The sequence below is a fragment of the Enhydra lutris genome, unplaced genomic scaffold, assembly GCF_002288905.1.
Source record: "Enhydra lutris kenyoni isolate GAN:26980312 unplaced genomic scaffold, ASM228890v2 scaffoldscaffold6, whole genome shotgun sequence".
In the NCBI taxonomy this organism is placed as follows: Eukaryota; Metazoa; Chordata; class Mammalia; order Carnivora; family Mustelidae; genus Enhydra; species Enhydra lutris.
Genome location: NW_019154090.1, coordinates 14,432,682 through 14,455,833, shown reverse-complemented (window position 1 = coordinate 14,455,833; position 23,152 = coordinate 14,432,682). Strand labels below are relative to the sequence as shown.

The window sequence follows — 23,152 nt, the reverse complement described above, 5'->3', positions numbered from 1 at the left end:
GCTCTGTGGTCTCCGGTCAGCTGTTCAAACTCCTCCACGGCAGCTATAAACAAGACTTACACGAACAGACCGCTTGCTGGATTCGCGCCCATGAGCTGTAGGTTGCCAACCCCTGTTCTAGAGTAAATTAAAAAGTAAATCTCAGGGTGCCTGGGTGGCTCAGTGGGTTAAGCCTCTGCCTTCAGTTCAGGTCATGATCTCAGGGTCCTGGGATCGAGCCCCATATCGGGCTCTCTGCTCAGCGGGGAGCCTGCATCCCCCCGCCCCCGGCCTGCTTGTGATCTCTCTCTCTGTCAAGTAAATAAATAAAAACTTTGGGTGAAAAAAAATAAATCTCTTTAAGAGCCTCAATTTCCACATCTGTGCCTACCTCTCTGGGTGGTAGTGAGATTTTTTTTTTAATTTTTTAAAAAAATTATTTGACAGACAGAGGTCACAAGTAGGCAGAGAGGCAGGCAGAGAGAGAGGAGGAAGCAGGCTCCCTGCTGAGCAGAGAGCCCGATGTGGGACTCGATCCAATGACCCTGGGATCATGACCTGAGTCAAAAGCAGAGGCTTTAACCCACTGAGCCACCCAGGCACCCTGGTGGTGAGATTTTAAATAAAGTATGTAACATGCTGGGGTGCCTGGGTGCCTCTGTCTGTTAAGCCGCCACCTTTTGATTTTGGCTCAGGTCATGATCTCGGGATCCTGGGATCGAGCCCCACATCTGGCTCTGCGTTCAGTGGGGAGTCTACTTTAGGATTCTCTTCCTCTCCCTCTGCCCATTCCCCCCCAACTCACTCTCTCTAAAATAAATAAGTAAATCTTTTTTTTTTTTAGATTTTATTTATTATTTATTTGACAGACAGAGATCACAAGTAGGTAGAGAGGCAGGCAGAGAGAGGGGGAAGCAGGCTCCCCGTGGAGCAGAGAGCCTGATGTGGGGCTCGATCCCAGGACCCTGGGATCATGACCTGAGCCGAAGGCAGGGGCTTTATGTCACTCAGCCACCCAGGCGCCCCGCAAATCTTTTTTTTTTTTTTTTTAAAGTATATGGGGCTCCCGGTTGGCTCAGTCGGTTAAACATCTGACTTTGGCTCAGGTCACAATCTCAGGGTCCTGGGATAGAGTTCCACGACAGGCTCCCCACTGGTCCAGGAGGTTTGCTTATTCCTCTGCCCCACTGTGGTTCATGCACGCGTGCTGTCTCTCTCAAAACAAACAAACAAACATACAAACAAACTTACCAAATAAAAGTATGTAAAATGCTGGGCCTAGTACTTGGCACACTAAAGGGCTCAGTAAATGTCTCTGGTCTTCAGTATTAACTAAACAAAAGTGCTAGTATTAACAAACAAAAAGTGCTTTCCAGATATTAACTCACAGAAAACTCATAATGTCCTATAAGACAGGTTATCATTAACCCATTTTACAGATGAGGAAGTAGAGACCCAGAGAGGTTAAGGAACTTGCTCGAGTCAGTCTGGCTCCAGAGCCCCTGCTCTTAACCACTCCACTCACTTGTGTCTCTTCTTAAATGACCCCGTTTAATCCTCACAGCAATTCCTTGAAATAGCTATCATCGCCCCTGTTTTATAGACTGGCAGACTGAGGTACAGCGGGAGGAACTAAATGGTCCAAGTAAGTAGACCACAGGACACCAGTTGGATTCCTCCACAAGATGTCAACATGCCTAGCCTGGCTTCCCCTTCCCCCTCCCCACCTCCAGCTGTGTTTTCTTTGGATCCTTGCACGGCTTGGAGAAGCTGCGTCAGACAGGAGGGGTCCTGACCATTCTCTCGCCCCCGAGGCACATCCAAGCTACCCCTCAGGAAGTGAGCCCCCTTCCACTCTCTATAGCTCGTGGACATGGAGGGGCCTGGGTTGGTCTCCCTGGGTGTGCCTGGGAACCAGTGACAGGGGGCGGAGTTGGAATGAGGGACGAGCTCTCTGGGGCGGGGGGGGGGGCCCATGTCAGCCCAGGAGACTCTGATTACATCTCCCCAAACAGGCTGAATGACACATGGCGGGGCCAGACATTTACCAAATGGAGATATAAGAAACACAGGACTGGGGCTGTCTGAGTGCATCCACCGCAGAGCTGCTTACTGCCTTTCTGTGGCTTCTAAAACTTGGACACTTGGCCTTTGGGTTTCTCCTTTTCTTTCCCATTTTTCTCCTTGAAGACCAGCTCCTTTTTCTGCGGATGGAGCCGGCCACCTGGCCCCCAAAGGATCTTCCAGGTTTCAAAGTCAAGGAAGGACTCCAACGCTTCTCATGGAGCGTTGCTCCCCGGCTCCAGGGTGCTGTGCGTCCCTGTCCCTTGTACCTCTCCAGCTACTTGGCCTTGAGCAGCTCACTCATCCTCTGACTTCTCTCTTCTTCACGTTCAACCTCCCTGCCTGCTTCCATGCTTCTTGTAGCCTCTCGCTGACTCTGCCTCATGTGGGCCTCTTTCTTGATGGTTCTCTAAACTTCCTGTCCCTGCTTCTGTTAGCACTCAGCATGGGCTTCCCAGCCGCTCACTGCTTCGAGGAAGGTGTGGAAGGTCTGCGCTGCCTATATGTCTGGAGTTCATAAGCCAGAAATAGAAATTTCCAAGTAACTGAAGGGAGGGGGCTGCGAGTGGTAGCGACTTTTCCTTCTGAAGATGACGATGGGTCACCATGGTCAGCCTGTGCTTTTGTCTTCGCAGGCCTTTCCAAAGGGTACAAGAAGTACCCAGCACATTCCAGCATCCTGACTTTTTCTGGGATCCTCTGCTGCCACAGTCTCTGAGGGCCCAACATACACAGAGCCGGGAGTCAGGAGGACATCACAGCCCTCCGGCCTCCCTCCCTATTGCCACCCAGCTAGTGCTGTATTTCAGCACTGTCCCCACTGTGGTACCAAATTCTGCAGCTCTCCCAGGCTTCTCATCTCAGATCACAGGCCCCTCCTCGCCCAGATGCTCAAAGCTCACCCAGAAGCCGGGGAGTTATCCTTGAGTCTCTTACTTCCTGAAACCTCATGTCAGCAGATCCTGTGTCCCGAACTCCAAAAGGTGCTCCCCGTCCCCACCCCTATGCACACCTCTCCATTTGCACCAACATTAGTCTGGGCCATTTTCTTCTTTTACCTTGACAAGCAGTATCATCTCCCTGCATCACTGTTGCCCCTAAAGATCTAGCCTTCCTGCACCAACCACAGTGATGTTGAAAAAGTAGAAACGATAGTTACTTTCCTACCCTGTTCAAAACCCTCGTTCAGGGGCACCTGGGTGGCTCAGTGGGTTGGGCCTCTGCCTTCGGCTCAAGTTATGGTCTCAGGGTCCTGGATTGAGCCCCACATCGGGCTCTCTGCTCAGCGGGGAGCCTGCTTCCTCCTCTCTCTCTGCCTGCTTGTGATCTCTCTCTCTGTCAAATAAATAAATAAAATATTTTATAAGAAACAAAAACAAAGCAAAGCCCTCATTCACTCCCCATCACACACAAAATAAGACCTGGACTCTGGCTACAAGCCCAGAAGGACTCCAGGCTGCCAGCTCCTTCCTACCTTCCTCTCCAACCATCTTCCACCAATGCCTGGACATCAGCTCACTCAGCCTCAAGCTTGCCCTTGATCCTTCCCATCACCTGCTGCACTTTTGCAGACAGACTTTGCATGGTTAGCTTCCTTCATTCACTCGCGTCTCTCCTCAAGTGTCACCTGCTGTGGGAGGACCCTTCCCTATCACTTCCTTTTGTTCTGCTTCATTCTTTATTCGCTGTTTCTTCCAGCAGACTGTAAGTCCCATGGCTGTTTCCTCAGGCCCCAGCACAGGGTCTGGTACACAGAGAGTGGGTCTCCTTCAACGGGAGGGGATCTTATCGTGGACTGAGCAGTACTGCCCTGACTGCCCCCTGAGCCTCTAAGCTCCCTGTGTTTCCTGCTAGCACCCCTCTCCTTACATCTTTCTGGGGTTTTCTGGAGCTGGCCTGCAGCCAGGAATGCCAGACTCTGCTAATCTCTTCAGAGGCCTGAACAATCCCTAAAGTCACAGCTGGGCGTGGGCATTGCTCCCTCAGTTTCTCAGCTGGCTGTGCAGAAATCTGACCAAAGCCACCCCCAGGCCCCTTTTCCTCACCTTGCAATGGGCTGGGCTGCCCTGGGACTTCATTTGCCTTCATGGGAGGCACCTTGCCTCCCACCCTCAACCTCCTATGTTTCCTGGTATGGGAGAGGCTGCTGGCCAGCCTGAGGTCCCTCTCGGTGCCCCACAGGCCAGAACTTCTTGCCTGAAGTTAGATCACTGGTTCTCAACCCTCCCACATATTAGCAGCTTTTATTTAATTTATTTTTTTTAAGATTTTATTTATTTATTTATTTGACAGAGATCACACGGAGGCAGAGAGGCAGGCAGAGAGAGCAGGGGAAGCAGGCTCCCCACTGAGCAGAGAGCCCCATGCGGGGCTTCATCCTAGGACCCTGGGATCATGACCTGAGCTGAAGGCAGAGGCTTTCAGTCACTGAGCCACCCAGGTGCCCCCACATTAGCAGCTTTTAAAATAGGGAGGGTTATGCTTTGTTTTGTTTTGAATGCCTACGGCCCCAAACCCTAAGACTCTGATTTTTTCATTCCTTCTTTTTTTTTTTTTAAGTAGGCTCCACACCCAGAATGGAGCCCAATGCCGGGCTTGAACTCACGACCCTGAGATCAAGACCTAAGCTGAGATCAAGTGTTGGACACTTAACCGACTGAGCCAGCCAGGTGCCCCTCTGATTTTTTTTTTTTTTAAGTAGGCTCCACGCCCAACGTGGGGCCCAAGTCAGGACCCTGAGATCCAGAGTCACACGCTCCATGGTCTGAACCTGCCAGGCACCCCCGTAGAACTCTGATTTAATTGGTTTGGGCTGAAGCCCAGGCATCAGTGGGTGTTTTTTTAAAAAAGCTCCTCAACAGGATATAATAAAAAAGACTGATAGTAACAAGCATCGGCAAGGACATGGAGAAATGAGGACCTTCACATGCTGCTGCTAAGGACATAGCGTAGTGAAGGGCTTTGCCAGTTTCTCATAAAGTTAAGCACACACTTAACTACATACACAGCAATTCCGCTTCTGGGCATCTACTCCACAAACAGGAAAACAAACGCTCACACCAACACTTGCACACGGATGTTCATGGCAGCACCATTCCTAACAGCCAAAAAGTGGAGAACAACCCAAAGGTCCAGCACCCCGTAAACAGATTAAACAGAACGTGCTGTATAGGTGCGGCGGGGGACCATTCAGCAGGAAAAAACGATGAACTACAGATCGGTGCAGAGACACGGCTAGTCTCAAACACAGGACGTGAAGTAAAGGGACCGAGGCAAACACTGCGTTCTGTATGGTTCTGTTATGCGAAAGGTCCAGGAAAAGCAACTCTATACAGATAGAAAGCAGAGTAGTGGGGCATGGGAAGATGGGGTGACGGCAAACAGTCACGAGAGCTCTTTTCTGGGGTGATGGAAATGTTCTGAGATGGGATGGCTGCACAGTGCTGTACATTTACTCAAAATCATTGAATGGTACATTTGAAACAGGTGACTCTCGCAACATACATAAATTGTTAAAGTTTTTTTTATTATTAAGGTTTTTCCCACCAGGGTTGAGATCTCTGGGTTAGAAGCCAAGCGTCCTAGGAACCCAGTTGGTGTCCTCCCTCTTCCCCCTCTCTGGTCAAAGTTTCCTATGATTTCAGATGCTCATGAAGCTGCCAGCTGTCACCCTGGCTTCTTTTTTGGAGAAGTCTGGGATTTCATTCTGCAGACTCAGCTCATAGGAGGGTAAACATCCTGGTTCATGGCTGCTCTGCCCAAAGTAGTAAGAACCGGCATCAGAAGGAATGGGTGAGGAGGGTGAAGGTGCCCCCGCCCCCATCCTGAGATGATCCAGACACCACCTGGACATGCCAGGTGCTCACCCAGAACAGGGACTGAATTTGGGGCTCAGGACCCTGACTCGACCTGCACCTTCCCCGTTGCCTGGCAGTGTGCTCCGGCTGCCGAGTTCCCCCAACACACCACCCCTTTCCACCCCTCTAGTCCTTGGGACGGGCTGTATCCTTGCCCACCTGGAAAGTCCTATCCTTCCAGCAAGAGTCTGCTCATTGCCCTCTTTTCTGAAGCCTTCTGTTTTGCAGGGACCAGCCCCATGGTCAGCCCCGCTGAGCCCTTATCTCCCTGTAGCAGAGGGTTTCTTCCTGTTCTGTGTCTGCCTCCCTGCCTCCTCTGTGAGCAGCCTGAGGACAGAGTCTGTCTTATTTATCTTTGGTTCTGAAGGTTCTGGGGTGGGCCCCACCTCATACTGGGCCCAGCTGGAAGAAGAAATGGTGGGGAACCGGACACCACATCAGACACTTAAAGGACCAGAAAGGCTAGAGGAAACGCCCCACTCCCCTCATCTATTCTTGGCCTAAATGGCTTCTCTCATTTGGCCCCAGAATGGCCAGAGAGCCACTCCCAGTGGAAACCACAGTTTGGGATGAAGTCTTTCTTCTGCAGCTTTCCTAGGGCCAGGCCCACTGACCTTGGAAACGGCTTCAGTGTTATTTAAATGGCAGAGCCGAGTCTACGGGCAGCTCTGGCTGGACCTGGGTGGGGGCAGCCTGAATCAGGATCACGCTGGAGCCTCCCTGCCCCGACCGCCAGGACCTCAGGGGTTGGGATGTGTGGTTCCCTCAGCAGCTTCCTACTGTAGTGGCAGAGAACAAGGGGGTGAAAGTATGTGGAAGCCTGAGCCTGGATGTTTATGTTTCTGCTTTAATATGCAGCCTAGGCTGAGGTCCTCAGAGGCTCTGCCAGCAGGTTCCCAGCCAGGACTGGCTAAAGCTGGAGGAGCCCTGATTATCTCCACCACCTCTCCCAACTCACTAGCCTTCTTCAGGAAAGTTGATGGAGTGCTTGAAAGCCCCAGGATCTTTGCTTGACCTGCTCATCCCTATCTTGGGAGTAGCGGACTCCAAGCTGCTGGCAAGGACTCTGCCACGGCAAGCAACTTCTGCTTTTCTTGGCATCTCAGAGGGCACTGCCTTGGTGTCCCCACCACAGAAACCAGAGCCTGGAATAGAAACAGGGATACCTGGAAAAAAATCACCCAGGCTTCAACCCAGTGTGGTCTGTCCATGGTCAACAAATATTTACAGAGGGTTAGGCACAGCACTGGGTATGGGTGCTACAGATGTGAACAAGCCCCAGCCCCACCCTTAAGCAGTCCACTGAGCACAGGCTGCTGTAGGAATACAGAAGAGGGGGACTGACCTAGCCTGGTTCAGTGAAGGCTTCCTGGAGGAGGTGACATCTAAAGTAAGACTTGAAGAGGGCACCAGGGTGGTTCAGTCGGTTAGGCATCTGACTCTTGGTTTTGGCTCAGATCATGATCTCAGGGTTGTGAGACCGAGCTCCTCATTGGGCTCCATGCTTAGCAAGGAGCCTGCTTGAGATGCTCCTTTACCTTCTGCCCCTACCTCCCTTCTCTCATATAAAAAATAAGTAACTTTTTTTTTAAGATTTTATTAATTTGACAGACAGAGATCACAAGTAGGCAGAGAGGCAGGCCGGGGATGGGGGGGAAGCAGGCTCCCCGCTGAGCAGAGAGCCCGATGTGGGACTCGATCCCAGGACCCTGGGATCACGACCTGAGCCGAAGGCAGTGGCCTAACCCACTGAGTCACCCAGGCGCCCAAAAATAAGTAAAATTTTAAAGTAAGACTTGAAGGCTGAATGAGTCCAATTGGGGAGAGAGTGAGAGCAAACAACATATGCAAAGGCCCAAGCTCAAAGAGAACCTGGCACCTTTGGGGAAATTGCACGTAGTTCGTGAAGGCTGGGGTCTGATGAAGGAGAGGTCGTTTGAAGGTCTGGATCATGAATAACATGAATGTATGTAAAGTGTTAGACACAGTCCATACTCAACGCTCTGCCATGGTAGCTCCCCTTATAATTACAACCTTGTAAACCAAGTTAAGGGTTTGGGAATTCATCCTGCAGTCAGTGGGGAGATATTCAAGGGTTTTAAGCCCAGGGTGACGTGAACAGATTTTCCATATGACCAGATTTAAAGAGATCTCTGTGACTGGAGGGGGCATTCCGGACTACGAGAGAAGCAAGGGTGGAAGACAGGAAGAGCAGTTTGGAGAATGGTTTTAGTATTCACTCATCCATTCAAATATTTACATACTTAATGGCTTAGCTCATTTATTTAAATATAATAATTTTGTTGTTATTATTATCTATAATAATTCAGAAAGAAGGTATGGGGTGGGGGGCTTCAAATATCTCCCAACAGTAGAGTAGATAAATATCCATTGGAAGACAGAATACAGCAATGAAAATGAACTATAGCTACATGCAACAACATAAATGGGTTTTCCAAGTCCAATGTCGAGCAAAAGAAGGCCAACACAACAGGGGACTGTAGAATTCCATCTGTATACAGTTCAAGGAACAGGCAAAATGAAACTGTAGTGTTTAGGGATACACGCTTCCATGGTAAAACTACACAAGCAAAGAAGTGATTACCACAAAATTAGTGGTGATTCGTGCATCCGAATGTTTATAGCAGCAATGTCCACAATAGCCAAACAATGGAAAGAACCTAGATGTCCATCAACAGATGAATGGATAAAGAAGATGTGGTATAGGGGCACCTGGGTGGCTCAGAGGGTTAAGCCTCTGCCTTCAGCTCTGGTCATGATCCCAGGGTCCTGGGATAGAGCCCCACATCGGGCTCTCTGCTCAGCAGGGAGCCTGCTTCCCCCTCTCTCTGTCTGCCTCTCTGCCTACTTGTGATCTCTCTGTCAAATAAATAAAATCTTAAAAAAAAAAAGAGACATGGTATAGATATACAATGGAATACTATGCAGCCATCAAAAGAAATGAAATCTTGCCATTTGCGACGACGTGGATGGAACTAGAGTGTATTATGCTTAGCGAAGTAAGTCAATCAGAGAAAGACAATTATATGATCTCCCTGATATGAGGAAGCTGAGAGGCAATGTGGGGGGTTTGGGGGGTAGGAAAAGAATAAATGAAACAAGATGGGATTGGGAGGGAGACAAACCATAAGAGACTCTTAATCTCACAAAACAAACTGAGGGTTGGGGGGGGTCGGGGCGGGTGGTTATGGACATTGGGGAAGGTATGTGCTATGGTGAGTGCTGTGAAGTGTGTAAACCTGGTGAGTCACAGACCTGTACCCCTGGGGCCAATAATACATAATATGTTAATTTTTAAAAATTAAAAAAAAATAAAGAAAAAAATAAAATAAAATAAAAAATAAAGGAAAATACAACAAATAAAAAAAAATAACTAGTGGTGATTATGCTGTGCTTGAGGATACCTTGACTGAGTGATGTTCATATGGGTCTTTGCTCTGTGACAGAGCATCAAGATTTACATTTCCGTTTTGTGCACTTTTCTGTATGTGTGCTATTCTCTCTTTTCTTTTTTAATATCTTATTTATCTGACACAAAGAGAAAGAGTAGAGGCAGGAGGAGCAGCAGGCAGAGAGAGAGAGGGCGAAGCAGGCTGAGCAGGGAACCTGATCTGGCTCCATGGAAGGACCCCGGGATCGTGACCTGTGCCGAAGGCGGACGGTTAACCGGCTGAGCTTCCCGAGTGAACTGGTGCCCTGTTAAAGGAGGCTTGGCTTCACCTACTGGGCCTATACGGGGCCGGTTTGTTTTTGGAGGGCTCAGATCTTCTCGGAGCAATCCTCATAACCCCGTGAGGCGATAACACCTAACGTTTTTAAAGGCCAGGTACCACATGTGCTGGGTACTTCACAGGCCCAGTTAATTCTCTCCAAACCTTTACAAGGCAGGTGGACTTACCTTCCATTAGAGGAAACCAAAGCTCAAAGAGGTCGAACAGCTCCCTCAAGGCCACACATCTAGGATGGTGGAGCACGGCTCTAAACTTAGCCGGACTGATGAATTCCCTACTTCCTACTGCTGCCTCCCGTTTTGGTGGCACTCCCCCAACCCCACCCGGCTGCACCGGGCTAGGCACAGTGCCTGGTCTGGGAAGCGCCAGACCAACAGCAGGTGGCAACCTTGTGTTCCTTTCAAGCTCCTGCTGAGAGGTCTGTTTAGTAAAGCGGCCCGGGGGCGGTGGAGCTAGCGGGTCGCTTCGCCCCTACCCAAGAATCCCGCAGGGAGTCGGGCGTGGGGTACCTAGCAACTGCATCTCCAGCTGGGCTAACTTTGGTGGCCGGTCTGAGCTCTCAGCGAGGCTTAGCACCGCAACTAGTAGCCACAGGTATGTCAGTGTTGGGAGAGCCCCTCTGATGCTTTTAGTTAATAATTTCCTAAATTCGCCAAAGCCGTTTACTATGTCACCTGCGGCTGTTTTGAGTTTCTCCTACTCAAGCGCACTTAGAACTTATGTAGCCTCACTATGGGCGAAGGTTCGATTTGCATGCATCCTGGATATGGAAAACGGCTGGAAAGCATTCGTGGCACAGAGAGGTCAAGCGACTGGACGTTGAAGGGGCAGAGCCCAGCCGGAGCTAGGACCCGGGTCCCTGCTAACGCCCAGAGCAGCGTCACAACTCCGCCCCCGGGTGGGCGTCTTTGCAGAGCGCCCGCAGGTTCCCAGCCCGCCCCGCGCCCCCCCGGTGCGCATTCTCAGTCCCGCCCCGGCGGTGCACCTCCCACCCGGGTCCTCCATCCCCCGCGGATGTGCTCGCGGGGGGAAACTGAGGCTGGGAGCGTGCTTCTGAGCACGTTCTTTCCTCAGCCCACACCCCACAAACTGCAAAGCTGCCGTGCCCTCCCGAGACCCGCATGGAACAGCAGGGAAGAGCGGGAGGAAGGGGAGGGGGCCGAAAGCAAGCAGGGTCTGTGGAGTCGGCTGGTCCTGCCACACTCAAGATGGCGGCGCGACAGCGGCAAGGTCCCTCAGAGGCGGTACCAGCGCATGCGCAGCGCGGAGTCCCGGCCCGGGACACAAGATGGCGGCAGCGGCGCTGGGGAGGGCGAGGCGGAGGCGGCAAAACGGGAGGTCGAGCAGAACGTGTAGCCGCGTCCCCGCGAGTCCGCTCCGGGCAGGTAAGAGCCCCAGGAAGCCATGGTCCCGCGGCGAGCCGCTCCGGGGTCCGGGGATCCGAAGCCGGGCAGCGGTGGCCCCTGTGGCGCTTTCCGCTCGGGGCCACCGCTTGCCCTATCTCTGCCGCCGCCGCCATCTTAGGCCCGCGGGTGGGCGGCCAGGCCGGTGGCTTCGGTGAGGGAGGTGGGCCCGGAGAGCGCGGGCGGAGCGGCCTCTAGGGTCCCTCCGCTGCTGCCGCCGCCACCGCCTTTGTGTCGGGCTCCGACTCTGAGTCGCCTCAGCCCGGGGGCGGGAGCGCGCGGTGGGGCGGGGGGCGGAGCCCGGGAGATGGGCTGGCGCGCGCGCGCCAAACAGCCCGCCCCCGCTGTGGTTGGGGGGGGAGGGGAAAATGTGCGCGCGCTCGGGTGGGGGGGAGCCCCCTCATTGAGCGTCCCTCGCGCCTGCGCACTTTGCAAGTCCTTTGACTCCGCCCTCCTGATTCAGAGGGGTTCTGATTGGTGCATTACTGAGATGGTTCCCCTCCATCTTTCTCCAATAACCGGGTTCTTTTCCTTCTCGTGCGTTCCTCCGGTTGCGCAGACACAGTTGTTTATTAAGCTGGTCGGCAATGTGAGACTGCGGTATGCGCGGGGGCCGGGAAGCCTTTGGAAAATAAAAACATTATCTTGATAATAGAGTTATTTCTTACTTAAAGTGTACAAGACGCTAGACTCTACGTATAGAGACCATAGAGGTCGAATGAGTCCTGTTTATAAGTCGGAAGGCGTTAGACGGACCTGGACCCCGGGTCTGCCCAAACCCAGAGCAGGTTCTTCGGTCATCGACCTGCTGCTCCCAAATCACCTGGGAAATTAGGAAAAATTATTTAATCGTAAAAAATTGGTCAAGGTTTGAAGCGGTGTAAAATTTGTCATCGCGTTTCCTGGTCCCGCTTTTTGGGGTGTGTTTAAGAGACACGAATTCTTGTGTATCTCCCCTCCCCATTCCTGACTCCTAGGACGTGAAGTGAGGGACAGGAATCTGAATTGTTTTACAAGCCCAGTCGCTTTGTTTTTAACAAGAGATGCCCAGTCGCTTTGAAAAAACTCCAGTGTCCCCATTTGGCCTCTAAGCTGTGCTGTTCTTGCTGCCTCTGTGTAGTTCAGCTAAGGAGTGCATCAGTGTCACAAGATAATTTGTTGAGGAAACTGTCAATGAAAGTGGACATATCGTGTTACATAATCCATTAGCATGTATGATTATTATTGTGGTTTTAAAGGATTGACTTTTTTCCCCTCACTGTGGGTGGCTTGGTAGTGTCCCCCTGCCCCCCCATCTGATATGTACAGTTGGCCCTTGATCAACACAAGGGTTGGGGCACTGATCGCGGCTCAGCTGGAAATCCCCGTAGAACTTTGGACTCCCCGCAGCTTTACTAAGAGCCTACTGTGGACCGGAAGACTTACTGGTAACATAGGTAGTGGATGAACATGGGTTTTGTACATTATGTGTATTATACAGTGTATTCTTACAATAAAGTCAGCTAGGGAAAATCAGATGTTACTGAGAAAATCATAAGGAAGTGTAAATACATTTATAGCAGCACACTGCGATGAGAAAACTGCATGTAAGTGGACCCACTCTGTTCAGACCTGTGTCGTACAAGGGCCAAATGGTATGTCCGCTTTTCTCTTGTCTTAGGGATAATTTGTTTGATAGAAGCAGTTACACAGTTTTTGGGGTCCAGTGTGCAAAATGAAAACATGGGCTCTCTTGTTAAAAACTTTTTTTTTTTAAGATTTTATTTATTTATTTGACAGAGACACAGCAAGAGGGGAACATAAGCAGAGGGAGTGGGAGAGGGAGAAGCAGGCTTTCTGCCGAGCAGGGAGCCCGATGCGGGGCTTGATCCCAGGACCCTGGGATCATGACCTGAGCCGAAGCAGACGCTTAACGACTGAGCCACCCAGGTGCCCCCCCTTGTTAAAAACTTACTAGAAACTTCAAGACAGCAACTGTAGAGCCTGAAACCAGGCGCAGGGCCCTCCACAACACAGGGCTTGTGTGCCTGCAGGCTGCAAGTCTGAAGGTGAAGCTTTCGGTTTGCAGAATTGGAGAAGTATCATTTTCATCCCTTAAATCCCCAGATCTCCCACAGTGTTCCTTGCCCTGGGGGCTCCCAACTTGCTCCGCGTCATTGCCTCTCTTGCGGCTGTCCCTGTGCTGCAGCATTTCACAGGTTTGTGACTCTCTCTTCTATTTGCTCTGCAGTTGCTGATGCAAGGAATTTCCTGGGCCCCCGTCCACTCCACTGCTGACCAGCCCACCCACCTGCGCTGAGCCTTCCTGCAGGCCTACCCCCTGCCTCTGTGGGACCCTGTGACGTGGGGGTCCATCTGATCAGAGAAGAAAACCCTCTCATGCTAGCGTTGCAGACCCCAGAGGGTGAGAAAAAGAGGGACCTTTTTCAGGCTTGAGACATACGGGCTCAGCCCCAAAGCACCAGGAATCCTTCCTCCCCAGAGAATCAAGCTTTTTATCCCCTCGGTTAGTGGTCCTGAACCTTTTTGTTATCACGGCCCCTTCTGGTTGTATGTATGTCCTCTTGCTTCGTGCATTTTTACTGCCAAACTGTACTGACAAGTAACCGTTTGCTTTTCCCTTTCCAAATTAACGAAGACATCTATGACTGAGTGTACAAATAAAATTAATGTCCCAGTGATTCCTATGATGTTGTCAACAGCCAATCAGAGCTTCTGATCATCATGAGATAATCAGTGTGACCACAAGGAGTTGATAAAATTTCAGCAAGCAAAGATAACTCATGTTTCAACATGCTTTTGTGCCTTTTTGTGGGTAAATGATTTCTTGGGGTGTTGTGACATACTGAGAACAACTTTGGGATCACCAATCCAATCTTGGTTGGGCACCTACGAGTCTAACAGCCAGATTAGGAAATCACTGGCCACCGAGGCTTGTGCTGGATGTACTGGGTGGGTGTCATGGAGAATACAAATCCGAAGGAGCTGACCTGCTTCCTGGTATTTAAAGTAAATTTTCACCTGGGAATTAGGAAGGACTGAATTAGATATTTCTTCTCAGTCCCACTGCTTTCTTTAGCAACAGATTGTTTCCCGCCCTGAAGCACAGAATGAGGCAGCCACTTAGATGCCATGTCCCCTCCAGGCTGCACTCTGTTCCAGTTAGATTTTATTGGATAGGAACAGGAAAGAGGAGGATTTACTGTTCTTTTTTGGTGGGAATAGCTTCTCAAGGGCAGACCCTGTTCTGTCTTCTGTGCCACTCTGTGCTTTGGAAATATTTGCAGAATGAATAGAGTTCCTATTGGGTCCAGGGACCCTGCTGAGCACTCGACAGTCGTGAACTGGACCCAGTTCCTAGCCCTGGGAGTTCTGATCATCTGATGGGTAGACAAACCCCGCTGACAGGATTGAGTGCCACAGTGGAGGTATTCATGGCCCTGCGGAGGGGCTCTGACCACCCTGCTTGGGATGGGGGGTGACATTGGAGAGTCCAGGAATGCTTCCTGGAACATGGAACATCATGACAAGCCAGGTGGGGAATTGGGAACTGGGGAGAGTATGTCAGGAAGAAGGAGCAACAGGAGTGCACCCATTTTCTAGTTGAGGGAACTGCGACTTAGATCCCAGGGCTCCTCTGGTACCACACCAGCCCTCCAGGGACAGGACTGGATTGATATCTTCACATCTACAAGTGGTCACTGGGGCTCTCAGTGGATTGTAATGGGTGGGTGAGGGGTGGAGCTGACGTCTGTGTCCTGCTGGCCTGATACCCTTCGGTCCTCTGTGTGGCAGGTCCGGTGTGGGTGCTGAGATGGCCAATGAGAATCACGGCAGCCCCCGGGAGGAAGCGTCCCTGCTGAGTCACTCCCCAGGCACCTCCAATCAGAGCCAGCCCTGTTCTCCAAAGCCCATCCGCTTGGTACAGGACCTCCCAGGTACTGGCGAGGGGCAGGGTAGGGTGGCGGGGTAGGAAGGATGTCTCAGGAGCAGCGCTGACCCCAGCTGGGTTCCATGCTTGTTTGCAGAGGAGCTGGTGCATGCGGGCTGGGAGAAGTGCTGGAGCCGGAGGGAGAACCGTCCCTACTACTTCAACCGATTCACCAACCAGTCCTTGTGGGAGATGCCTGTGCTGGGCCAGCATGACGTGATCGTGAGTGCCAGCCCAGGGAAGGGCTTCCAAGCAGCTTCTAGCATCTGGGCCTTCCTCAAGTCTATCTTGAGCATCTGTTATGTGCCTAGCTCCATCTTGGGACCTGGGGATACAATGACACACAGACACAGCCCCCGCCCTCATGGAACCTACACTCAAATAGGGGAGATTGACACGTAAAGAATTGATTGTAATCGTGTATGATCCTGAACTTGAACTCCATGTTGGGCACTGTGCCTGTGGTGCAGTTGTGAGCAACTGGTCCTGCCCTTGTACGCTCAGGGGGCCCACAATCTGCTGAGGAGCCAGTAGGATCGCAGTGTGGCACATGCGTGAAGACGAGCATTGGATTGCACCAGGGGCCCTGGTCTGCTTATGGGGAGGGGAGGGGACAGGGCATTCTTCTCCTTGAATTAGCATTTAAGGTGACAAAGTTAGTGAACTGAAAGTTGTCAGAGGGGAGAAGCACGTTCTAGGAGCAGAAGTGTCCACGTGAGGGGGCTATCTGGCAGGAACATGGGCTTCTGGATCCCTATCAGGTAGGGCAGACTTTCCTTACTGGGCATAATCAAGCAGGTTGGCACCCCCATTTTGCAGATGAAGACACTGAAGTTCAGAGATGGGGAATGACTGGCCTAAGACTTGAGCCAGTAGGAGGCAGAACTGGACTCAAACTTGATGTGACTTTAGGGCCACCCTGCCTGCTATCACTCATTCTCAGCGTCACCAAAGGAATTTCATCCATAGGGCCTTGCTCTTTAAAAAAAAAAAAAAAAAAAAAAAAAAAAAGAATTTCTTGAGTTTTTCCCTTTATTCCTCTTATTCTCGTGTTTAAGGAGGAGAAGTTAACATGTACAGAGGGTTCCTCTCATGCCAGATGTCCTATTAAACTGGTCATATTCACGGACTCACTGAATCATTTTCCCAACAGGAGGTTGGGCCATTGTGACGGTGAGGGAATTAGGAAGGGCCGTAACTCTCCCAAGGTCCCACAACCGTAAGAGGCAGGCAGGAGTGGAACCCAGTGCTCTTTCTGTATCCTCGCCCCCTTTGCTCTTGGAACAGTAGGAGCAGGGGCAGGAGGGCATCAGGATTCCGTATTCGTGGGACTCCTAAGCCACTAGCCCTGGTTGCAACTGTGCTGGTCTCCCTCCACCAGTCGGACCCTTTGGGGCTGAATGCGACCCCACTGCCCCAAGACTCAAGCTTGGTGGAAACCCCCCCGGCTGAGAACAGGCCCCGAAAGCGGCAGCTCTCGGAAGAGCAGCCAAGCGGCAATGGTGTAAAGAAGCCCAAGGTGAGCATCCGCGGGCTGTGAGGGCGTGGCTGGTAAGCGGCTGCCCCAGGCGGGCAGCCAGCAGGTTCCCTGCGAGGGCTGGGCAGTGGCAAGTCGGTCAGGAGGGGGCCTGGGGCACAACTCACCACTTTGCCAGTGCAGTAGCCGTAGGCTGGCTCTCCTGACCCTGGTGCCTTTTACTTTTTTGCTCTAGATTGAAATCCCTGTGACACCCACAGGCCCGTCGGTGCCTAGCTCCCCCAGTATCCCAGGAACCCCAACGCTGAAAATGTGGGGGACATCCCCTGAAGATAAACAGCAGGCAGCTCTCCTCCGACCCACTGAGTGAGTCCCTGCCGATCGACTTGGGGGCATCCAGTGTCGATGTGGTCTGGGACCGTGGGGTATGGCGGCAGGCGGGGCACCCCTCCTTCCTTGCCTCTACTTTCTTCTTCACTCCTTTCTGTGCCCCAAGGGTGTACTGGGATCTGGACATCCAGACCAACGCTGTCATCAAGCACCGGGGGCCTTCAGAGGTGCTGCCCCCGCACCCCGAGGTGGAGCTGCTTCGCTCCCAGCTCATCCTCAAGCTTCGGCAGCACTACCGGGAGCTGTGCCAGCAGCGAGAGGGTAACTGCCTGTGGGCCTCCGGACCCTTGTTTCCACCCACCCTTAGCCAAGAGCTGGGCTTGGGAATGACGCAGCAGAACCTAGCAGTTGAGCGCATAGGCCTGCTGGAGCCCCAGGTTTGCTAACTGCTTACGGAAAGGGGGTCTGGCATCCGTAACTGCAAAAGCCATCATTAGCACTTCCAGAATGCCTGCTGTCTGTCAGGTATGTGTGAAGCCTTTTCATGTGTCTGTAAGAGGGCATGAAAACCAGAGTACCTGGACCTTGCAGCATTGCTACAAGGAGGAAGTGGAATGGGAAGTCCTCAGTAAGCTGCGGCTTTTATTCGTTAGTAAAGAAGCCTGCTTAACTTGCTGAAATGGTGTTTCTTTTTCCTTTTACCCTAAGTAACATTTACTAACTCTAGAAAACTCGCGATTCTCAGTACCTGTGGAGGAGTTGCCTAGAGGCGGAGCTCCTGACGGAACAGGCCGGGCCATTTACTGCTTCCCCTCCGGTGCCCGCATGCCCCCCGTGGACTGGGCCCGTGTGCAGGCTGCTGACCGAGCCAGATCTTCACCAGCCTGTCTGTCCCGCAGGCATTGAGCCCCCACGAGAATCTTTCAACCGCTGGATGCTGGAGCGCAAGGTCGTGGATAAAGGCTCTGACCCCCTGTTGCCGAGCAACTGTGAACCAGTCGTGTCACCCTCCATGTTTCGTGAAATCATGAATGACATTCCCATCAGGTACAGGTCCAGAGCTGGGGCCAACTTGGTGGGGTGGGGGCGGGGGTTGTTGGTGTGTGTGTGGCCATTCCTGTTTCAAAGGGCTCTCACTCTGCCTGCTCTTGGTCCCAGGTTATCCCGAATCAAGTTCCGGGAGGAAGCCAAGCGCCTGCTCTTTAAATACGCAGAAGCTGCAAGGCGGCTCATTGAATCCAGGTTTGTTCTCCCCTGTCCCCAGCAGGCTGGGTGTGTGATCAGAGTGGGGAGGTCCTGGGCTCTCTGGCCCATCTCATGGAGCTCGGCATCTTTGTGGCAGAAGGAGGCGGCTCCCAGAGGCAGCACAGGGGCTGTGAGGGCTGCCTTGATGCCTGAATGTCAGTGGGGGGTCGGGGGGAATAAGTGTGGAGCAGCTGCCCGACTGCTGGCTCCATCCCGCGCCCTCAACTGGCAGGAGTGCGTCCCCTGACAGCAGGAAGGTGGTCAAATGGAACGTGGAGGACACCTTCAGCTGGCTGCGGAAGGACCACTCTGCCTCCAAGGAGGACTACATGGTGAGTGGCCCCGGGTAAGGAGGCCGGTGGAAAGGCTGTGTGGCTCCTTCCTTCAGCTGCCAGCCTAGGCTGGGCAGGGGCCCCCAGCAGACCTCTGATGCTTGTCGGTCCCCAAACTTCTGCATGTAGAGAGGTTTGTCCAGGCTCCTGGCTCTGTCCTAAAGACGGTCTCCATTAAGGTTCTTAATGGAATCCTGTGCTCAGCCACACACCATAAGGAGCTGCCTTTTCTACTTAATGAATGTTGAACAGCTCCCCTGAATAGATTTTTGGACACAGATGGACGAACTGCTTTATCTTGGGTATGTGCACTCGCCACAGCAAAGAGCTGGCGCCAGACTGAATGCCCTGCTTTACGGCGTCCACAGTGATTCCATTTTCTGGCCCAGACCTGTCACTTCTTTAAGTCTCCACCAGCACTTGCAATGGGCTTTCTTTTCAGGACCATTTTACACAAGAGGCAAGGTTTCGCACTTCACGATAGTAACTGTACTTGACATGTAGAGTGACAAAGGTAGGTGTACTCACTAGCCAGAGTGACTCATTTTCACTCATCACTTTCACACATGTGATTCAGGAAAATAACAAATGCCTAGTTAAATCCTTGCCAGTTGCTAAAAGCTGAGATTTCAAATCTGCAATGACCAAGGACCCTGTTTTGTCATGGTCTCCACCGTGGTAGATGGCAAGTGCTTTATGAGCGGGGACTTTACCTGGTTTGTCTGTCTCCCCAGCAGTTCTCATGGCACCTGGCACAGTGTAACTCCCATTATAGGTGCTGGCATTGACTGAACACTTGCTGTATGGCAGGGGCTCAGTTAAGCCCTTAATGGGAATGATCACATTTAATACTCAAACTGCCTTACCCGGTAAGTACTTTGTGTTCCCTTAACAGTGGAGGACTAAATTCAGAGATGACAAGGGACTTGTCCAAGTGACACAGCTACTGTGCTAATAGCAGAGCTGGTATCAAAAACGAGGACTGCTGGAACCTACCAGCCCTCCCCCAGCAGCCCCCTGGAGCCCTGATCAGGAGTGTCTCCTCCAGGACCGCCTGGAGCACCTGCGGAGGCAATGTGGCCCCCACGTGTCAGCCGCAGCAAAGGACTCCGTGGAGGGAATCTGTAGTAAGATCTACCACATCTCCCTGGAGTATGTCAAACGGATCCGTGAGAAGCACCTTGCCATCCTCAAGGAAAACAACATCCCAGGTAGGGAGCCGATGGCAGGGAGCCAACTGTGAGGCCCCAACACTGCTTCCTGGGCCCTGACTGAGGGGACAAGCGAGGCTAGCCCTCCAGCCCACAGGCTGATTTCGGGGAGCCTGTTTCCCCCGGTAGTGTCTGGGGCAGGACCTGCTGTCTTGGGGCTCAGGGGTTTCAGCCCTCCTCTAGGAACTGGAGAAGGGCTGGGGGAAGGGGAAGGCAGAAGGTGGCGAATGTGGTGAAGACAGGCTGGGGGTAAGCAGTTAGGTGGACTTCTCCCCACACTGCAGTCTCATGCCTGGCCACAGGCTCAGACGTGAACTTGGGTAACTCTGAGTGCTTGGCCCAGAAAGCTCTAGGCCTAGGCCTAAGCAAGCGATGCAGTTCTCATACTCCTGCCTGGCAAACTGGGGGCCTGTGTCAACACAGAGCATGCTGGCCTAGGCCATCAGCTCTTGCCCCTGCCAGCTGCCTGGCTGTTAATGTTGTCACCAAACCGTCTGAGCTGCATTCTGCTCCTCTATGGGACAAGACTTACCTCCCCTGGTTACTGGAACCCAGTGCACAGCAGGCATGGAGGCTGTCCGGGGTTTCGGGGTGAGAATTAGCAGAGCCGGGGCAGAGTGGCCTCTCACTGCTCTCCCTGCCCACAGAGGAGGTGGAGGCCCCAGAAGTGGAGCCCCGCCTGGTGTACTGTTACCCAGTACGGTTGGCTGTGTCTGCACCCCCCATGCCCAGTGTGGAGATGCATATGGAGAATAATGTGGTCTGCATCCGGTATAAGGGAGAGATGGTCAAGGTCAGCCGCAACTACTTTAGCAAGCTGGTAAGAGCTGGGGTCAAGGGGAGGCAGGTCCCCCCCCAGGTGGGAGAGGGGAAGGCTGGCTCCTTCTGGAGCCAGCATCCTGGGCAGGAGGCCAGTGAGGAGGGAGGGGGCGCTGTTGAAGGCCTTTGCTCTCTGTCCCACAGTGGCTGCTTTACCGCTACAGCTGCATTGATGACTCTGCCTTTGAGAGGTTCCTGCCCCGAGTCTGGTGTCTCCTCCGACGGTACCAGGTAAGGGCCTGGGGCAGCAGGGGCAGGCTCCGCTGGAGGGCAGGGAGAAGGCTAAGGCCAGGGGGCTGACGGTGGCCACTGTGCAGATGATGTTTGGCGTCGGCCTCTACGAGGGGACAGGCCTGCAGGGATCGCTGCCCGTGCACGTCTTTGAGGCCCTCCACCGACTCTTCGGCGTCACCTTTGAGTGCTTCGCCTCGCCCCTCAACTGCTACTTCCGCCAGTACTGCTCTGCCTTCCCGGACACAGATGGCTACTTCGGCTCCCGCGGGTGAGAGCCGGGGGGCTGCTGGGACCCTTCTGCCCAGGCCCAGGAAGGACTCCTCTAGAGCAGAGATCCCACCTAGGCCAGCAACTTCCTAATGCTTTCGGGTTTGGGAATTGGGCGGTGTTGGGTGTAGTCTCTGCCTTCAGAACTCTTGCCGTGTGACCTCAGACTAGTCTCTACTTCTGGGAGCCTGATCGCCCCTAACCCAGCCTGCAGGTTTCTCGGTGAATTAGCCCAGGTTGGGGTAGGAGCACGTGGTCCAGGCACAGAGAGGCTCGGGAAATGGTACTTCAGACGTCAGAGACCTTTCAGACTCACTGGGAGGGTGGAAGGGAGTGAGCCTGGGTGAAAGGAGACCCAGCCTCCAGTTGGAAGACAGGCCTGAGCCAATAAGGGGGAAGGCTCAGCAGCTGGGAACTCCCAGCTGGGGCTTGTGCTTCGGTGTCTGAACTGGGTTTGAGTCCCTGCCCTTCTACTAAGTGGCTTGGTGGACTTGGCCTCCAAGCCTGAGCCTCACCATCCTCAGCCCTTCAATGGAGTTGGCCACACCTTGTCCCAGGATGAATTCTGGGTTAATGTTGGCCTAGGGCCTGACCAGGGCCCATCCCTCCAACAACGTGGGGGTAGCACCCATTTCTGGTGGAGGGCCTGGGTCCTGGTAGGACTTAGAATGCTCACCTCTGTCCCCAGGCCCTGCCTGGACTTCTCCCCGCTGAGTGGTTCCTTTGAGGCCAACCCTCCGTTCTGCGAGGAGCTCATGGATGCCATGGTCTCTCACTTCGAGGTTGGTGTGCTGCTGTAGGTGGGGAGCAGGGGTGGCACGCAGGGTTGCCAGCCACCTGGAGGGCAGCCTTTGATGTCCACCCCGTGCCCCCTCCCGTAGAAACTGCTCGAGAGCTCACCAGAGCCCCTGTCCTTCATCGTGTTCATCCCCGAGTGGCGAGAACCCCCCACGCCGGCGCTCACCCGCATGGAGCAGAGCCGCTTCAAACGCCACCAGCTGGTCCTGCCTGCCTTCGAGCACGAGTACCGCAGTGGCTCCCAGCACGTCTGCAAGAAGTGGGTGCCCGGGGAGGGCGGGGGTGGGGTGGGGGAGGAGGGCCAGGCTGATCATGCCAGGCCGAGCCCCACCCTGAGCTGTTCCTTTGTCCACAGGGAAGAAATGCACTACAAGGCTGTCCACAACACGGCCGTGCTCTTCCTACAGAATGACCCCGGCTTTGCCAAGTGGGGGCCGACGCCGGAGCGGCTGCAGGAGCTGAGCTCCGCCTACCGGCAGTCAGGCCGCAGCCATAGCTCTGGCTCCTCTTCTTCCTCGGAGAACAAGGACCGGGACTCGGGTCGCGAACAGGGCCCTAGCCGCGAGCCTCACCCCACTTAACACATCCTGCGGGGAGGAGGAGCCCCAGGGTGCTGGTATGGACTGCTGGGACTCGGGCCTCTTGGGGCTGAGCAGACCCCAGGACCCTCCCCCTGAGGTGGCAGCGGGACTCAGGCTGCCAGTGTCATAGGAAGATTATGGCTCTGCCAGGGCTCCCCTCCCTGCCCGAACCCCCAACTCCTCACCTCAAACTCACTCCGACTCCTGTGTAAATAGGTCCCATCCCTTCCCTTCCTCCCCCCAATCCCAACCATCTTATCGCCATCTTGTTTCATTTGTAAAAGGAAATACAGAAACCCCTGTAAGAATGCGTGAGGGTCTTGAGGGCAGAGGTGGAAAATCTGGAGTTAGTCCTGGAACCACACCCTCTACATTGAGGCTCACTTTCTTAGGATCCCCTGGGTCTTACACCCCAACCCAGGGCTCCAGTGTCTAAGTTCTTGCCCTGCTGGCCCCACAGCTGGGTCCCTGCTAGCCCCGCCTGTGTCTAGCGAGTCTGGGGTCCAGAGCCCTGCGTCATCTGTTGGCAGGCCCCGGACTCCCACAGCCAGGCCTGCTGTCCTACCTCCAGGGAGCAGAGGATGGGGGCTATGCCCAGGAATAGAGCTGGACTCCTGCTCAACCCAGAGCCGCCACAGCAAGGGGGTAGCCAGGATTCATAGTCCGGGCTCAGTGAGAACAGCCTGAATCCGCCATGGGTTTCAGGGAATGGTCTCCCTGCAGACAGGTAGCTGGCTGTGCTGCCCTCTGAGGACCTCTAGGCCTGGAGCAGATGTTCTCCTACGGTCCAGGAGAGGGGAAGAAGGTCTGAAGGTGCTCAGGGGGTTCTTACCAGCTCAGCCATCTCTCCCAGTATCAGGCCTCTGCCCCAC

The 23,152-nt window shown here is 53.4% G+C and overlaps 1 protein-coding gene across 3 annotated transcripts; it reads left to right on the top strand.

The window, feature by feature from the left end:
* The first annotated feature begins 9,528 nt into the window (after window positions 1-9,528).
* On the top strand, window positions 9,529-22,585 carry LOC111141422 (PDX1 C-terminal inhibiting factor 1). 3 transcript variants are annotated; one of them, XM_022493962.1, is made up of 17 exons: window positions 9,529-11,037; window positions 13,286-13,459; window positions 14,851-14,993; window positions 15,084-15,208; window positions 16,368-16,505; window positions 16,699-16,829; window positions 16,960-17,114; window positions 17,693-17,840; window positions 17,952-18,035; window positions 18,271-18,370; window positions 19,419-19,581; window positions 20,229-20,401; window positions 20,545-20,631; window positions 20,718-20,902; window positions 21,590-21,683; window positions 21,783-21,958; window positions 22,055-22,585. In XM_022493962.1, exons 3-17 carry the CDS (start codon window positions 14,870-14,872, stop codon window positions 22,278-22,280), a joined length of 2,109 nt encoding a protein of 702 aa, XP_022349670.1. In that variant the 5' UTR covers window positions 9,529-11,037; window positions 13,286-13,459; window positions 14,851-14,869; the 3' UTR covers window positions 22,281-22,585. The 3 variants fall into 3 exon arrangements, with proteins under 3 accessions (XP_022349670.1, XP_022349672.1, XP_022349671.1); XM_022493964.1 differs by having other exon boundaries at window positions 13,286-13,561; XM_022493963.1 differs by lacking the exon at window positions 9,529-11,037 and adding an exon at window positions 12,673-12,689.
* Window positions 22,586-23,152: the final 567 nt, after the last annotated feature.

Coding starts and splice junctions, on each gene's coding strand:
- LOC111141422 (XM_022493962.1), top strand. CDS start 14,870: ATGGCCAATGAGAATCACGGCAGCCCCCGGGAGGAAGCGTCCCTGCTG. Junction 16,506..16,698: donor ATGGTGTAAAGAAGCCCAAG/GTGAGCATCCGC, acceptor TTTTTGCTCTAG/ATTGAAATCCCTGTGACACC. Junction 20,903..21,589: donor GGCTACTTCGGCTCCCGCGG/GTGAGAGCCGGG, acceptor CTCTGTCCCCAG/GCCCTGCCTGGACTTCTCCC.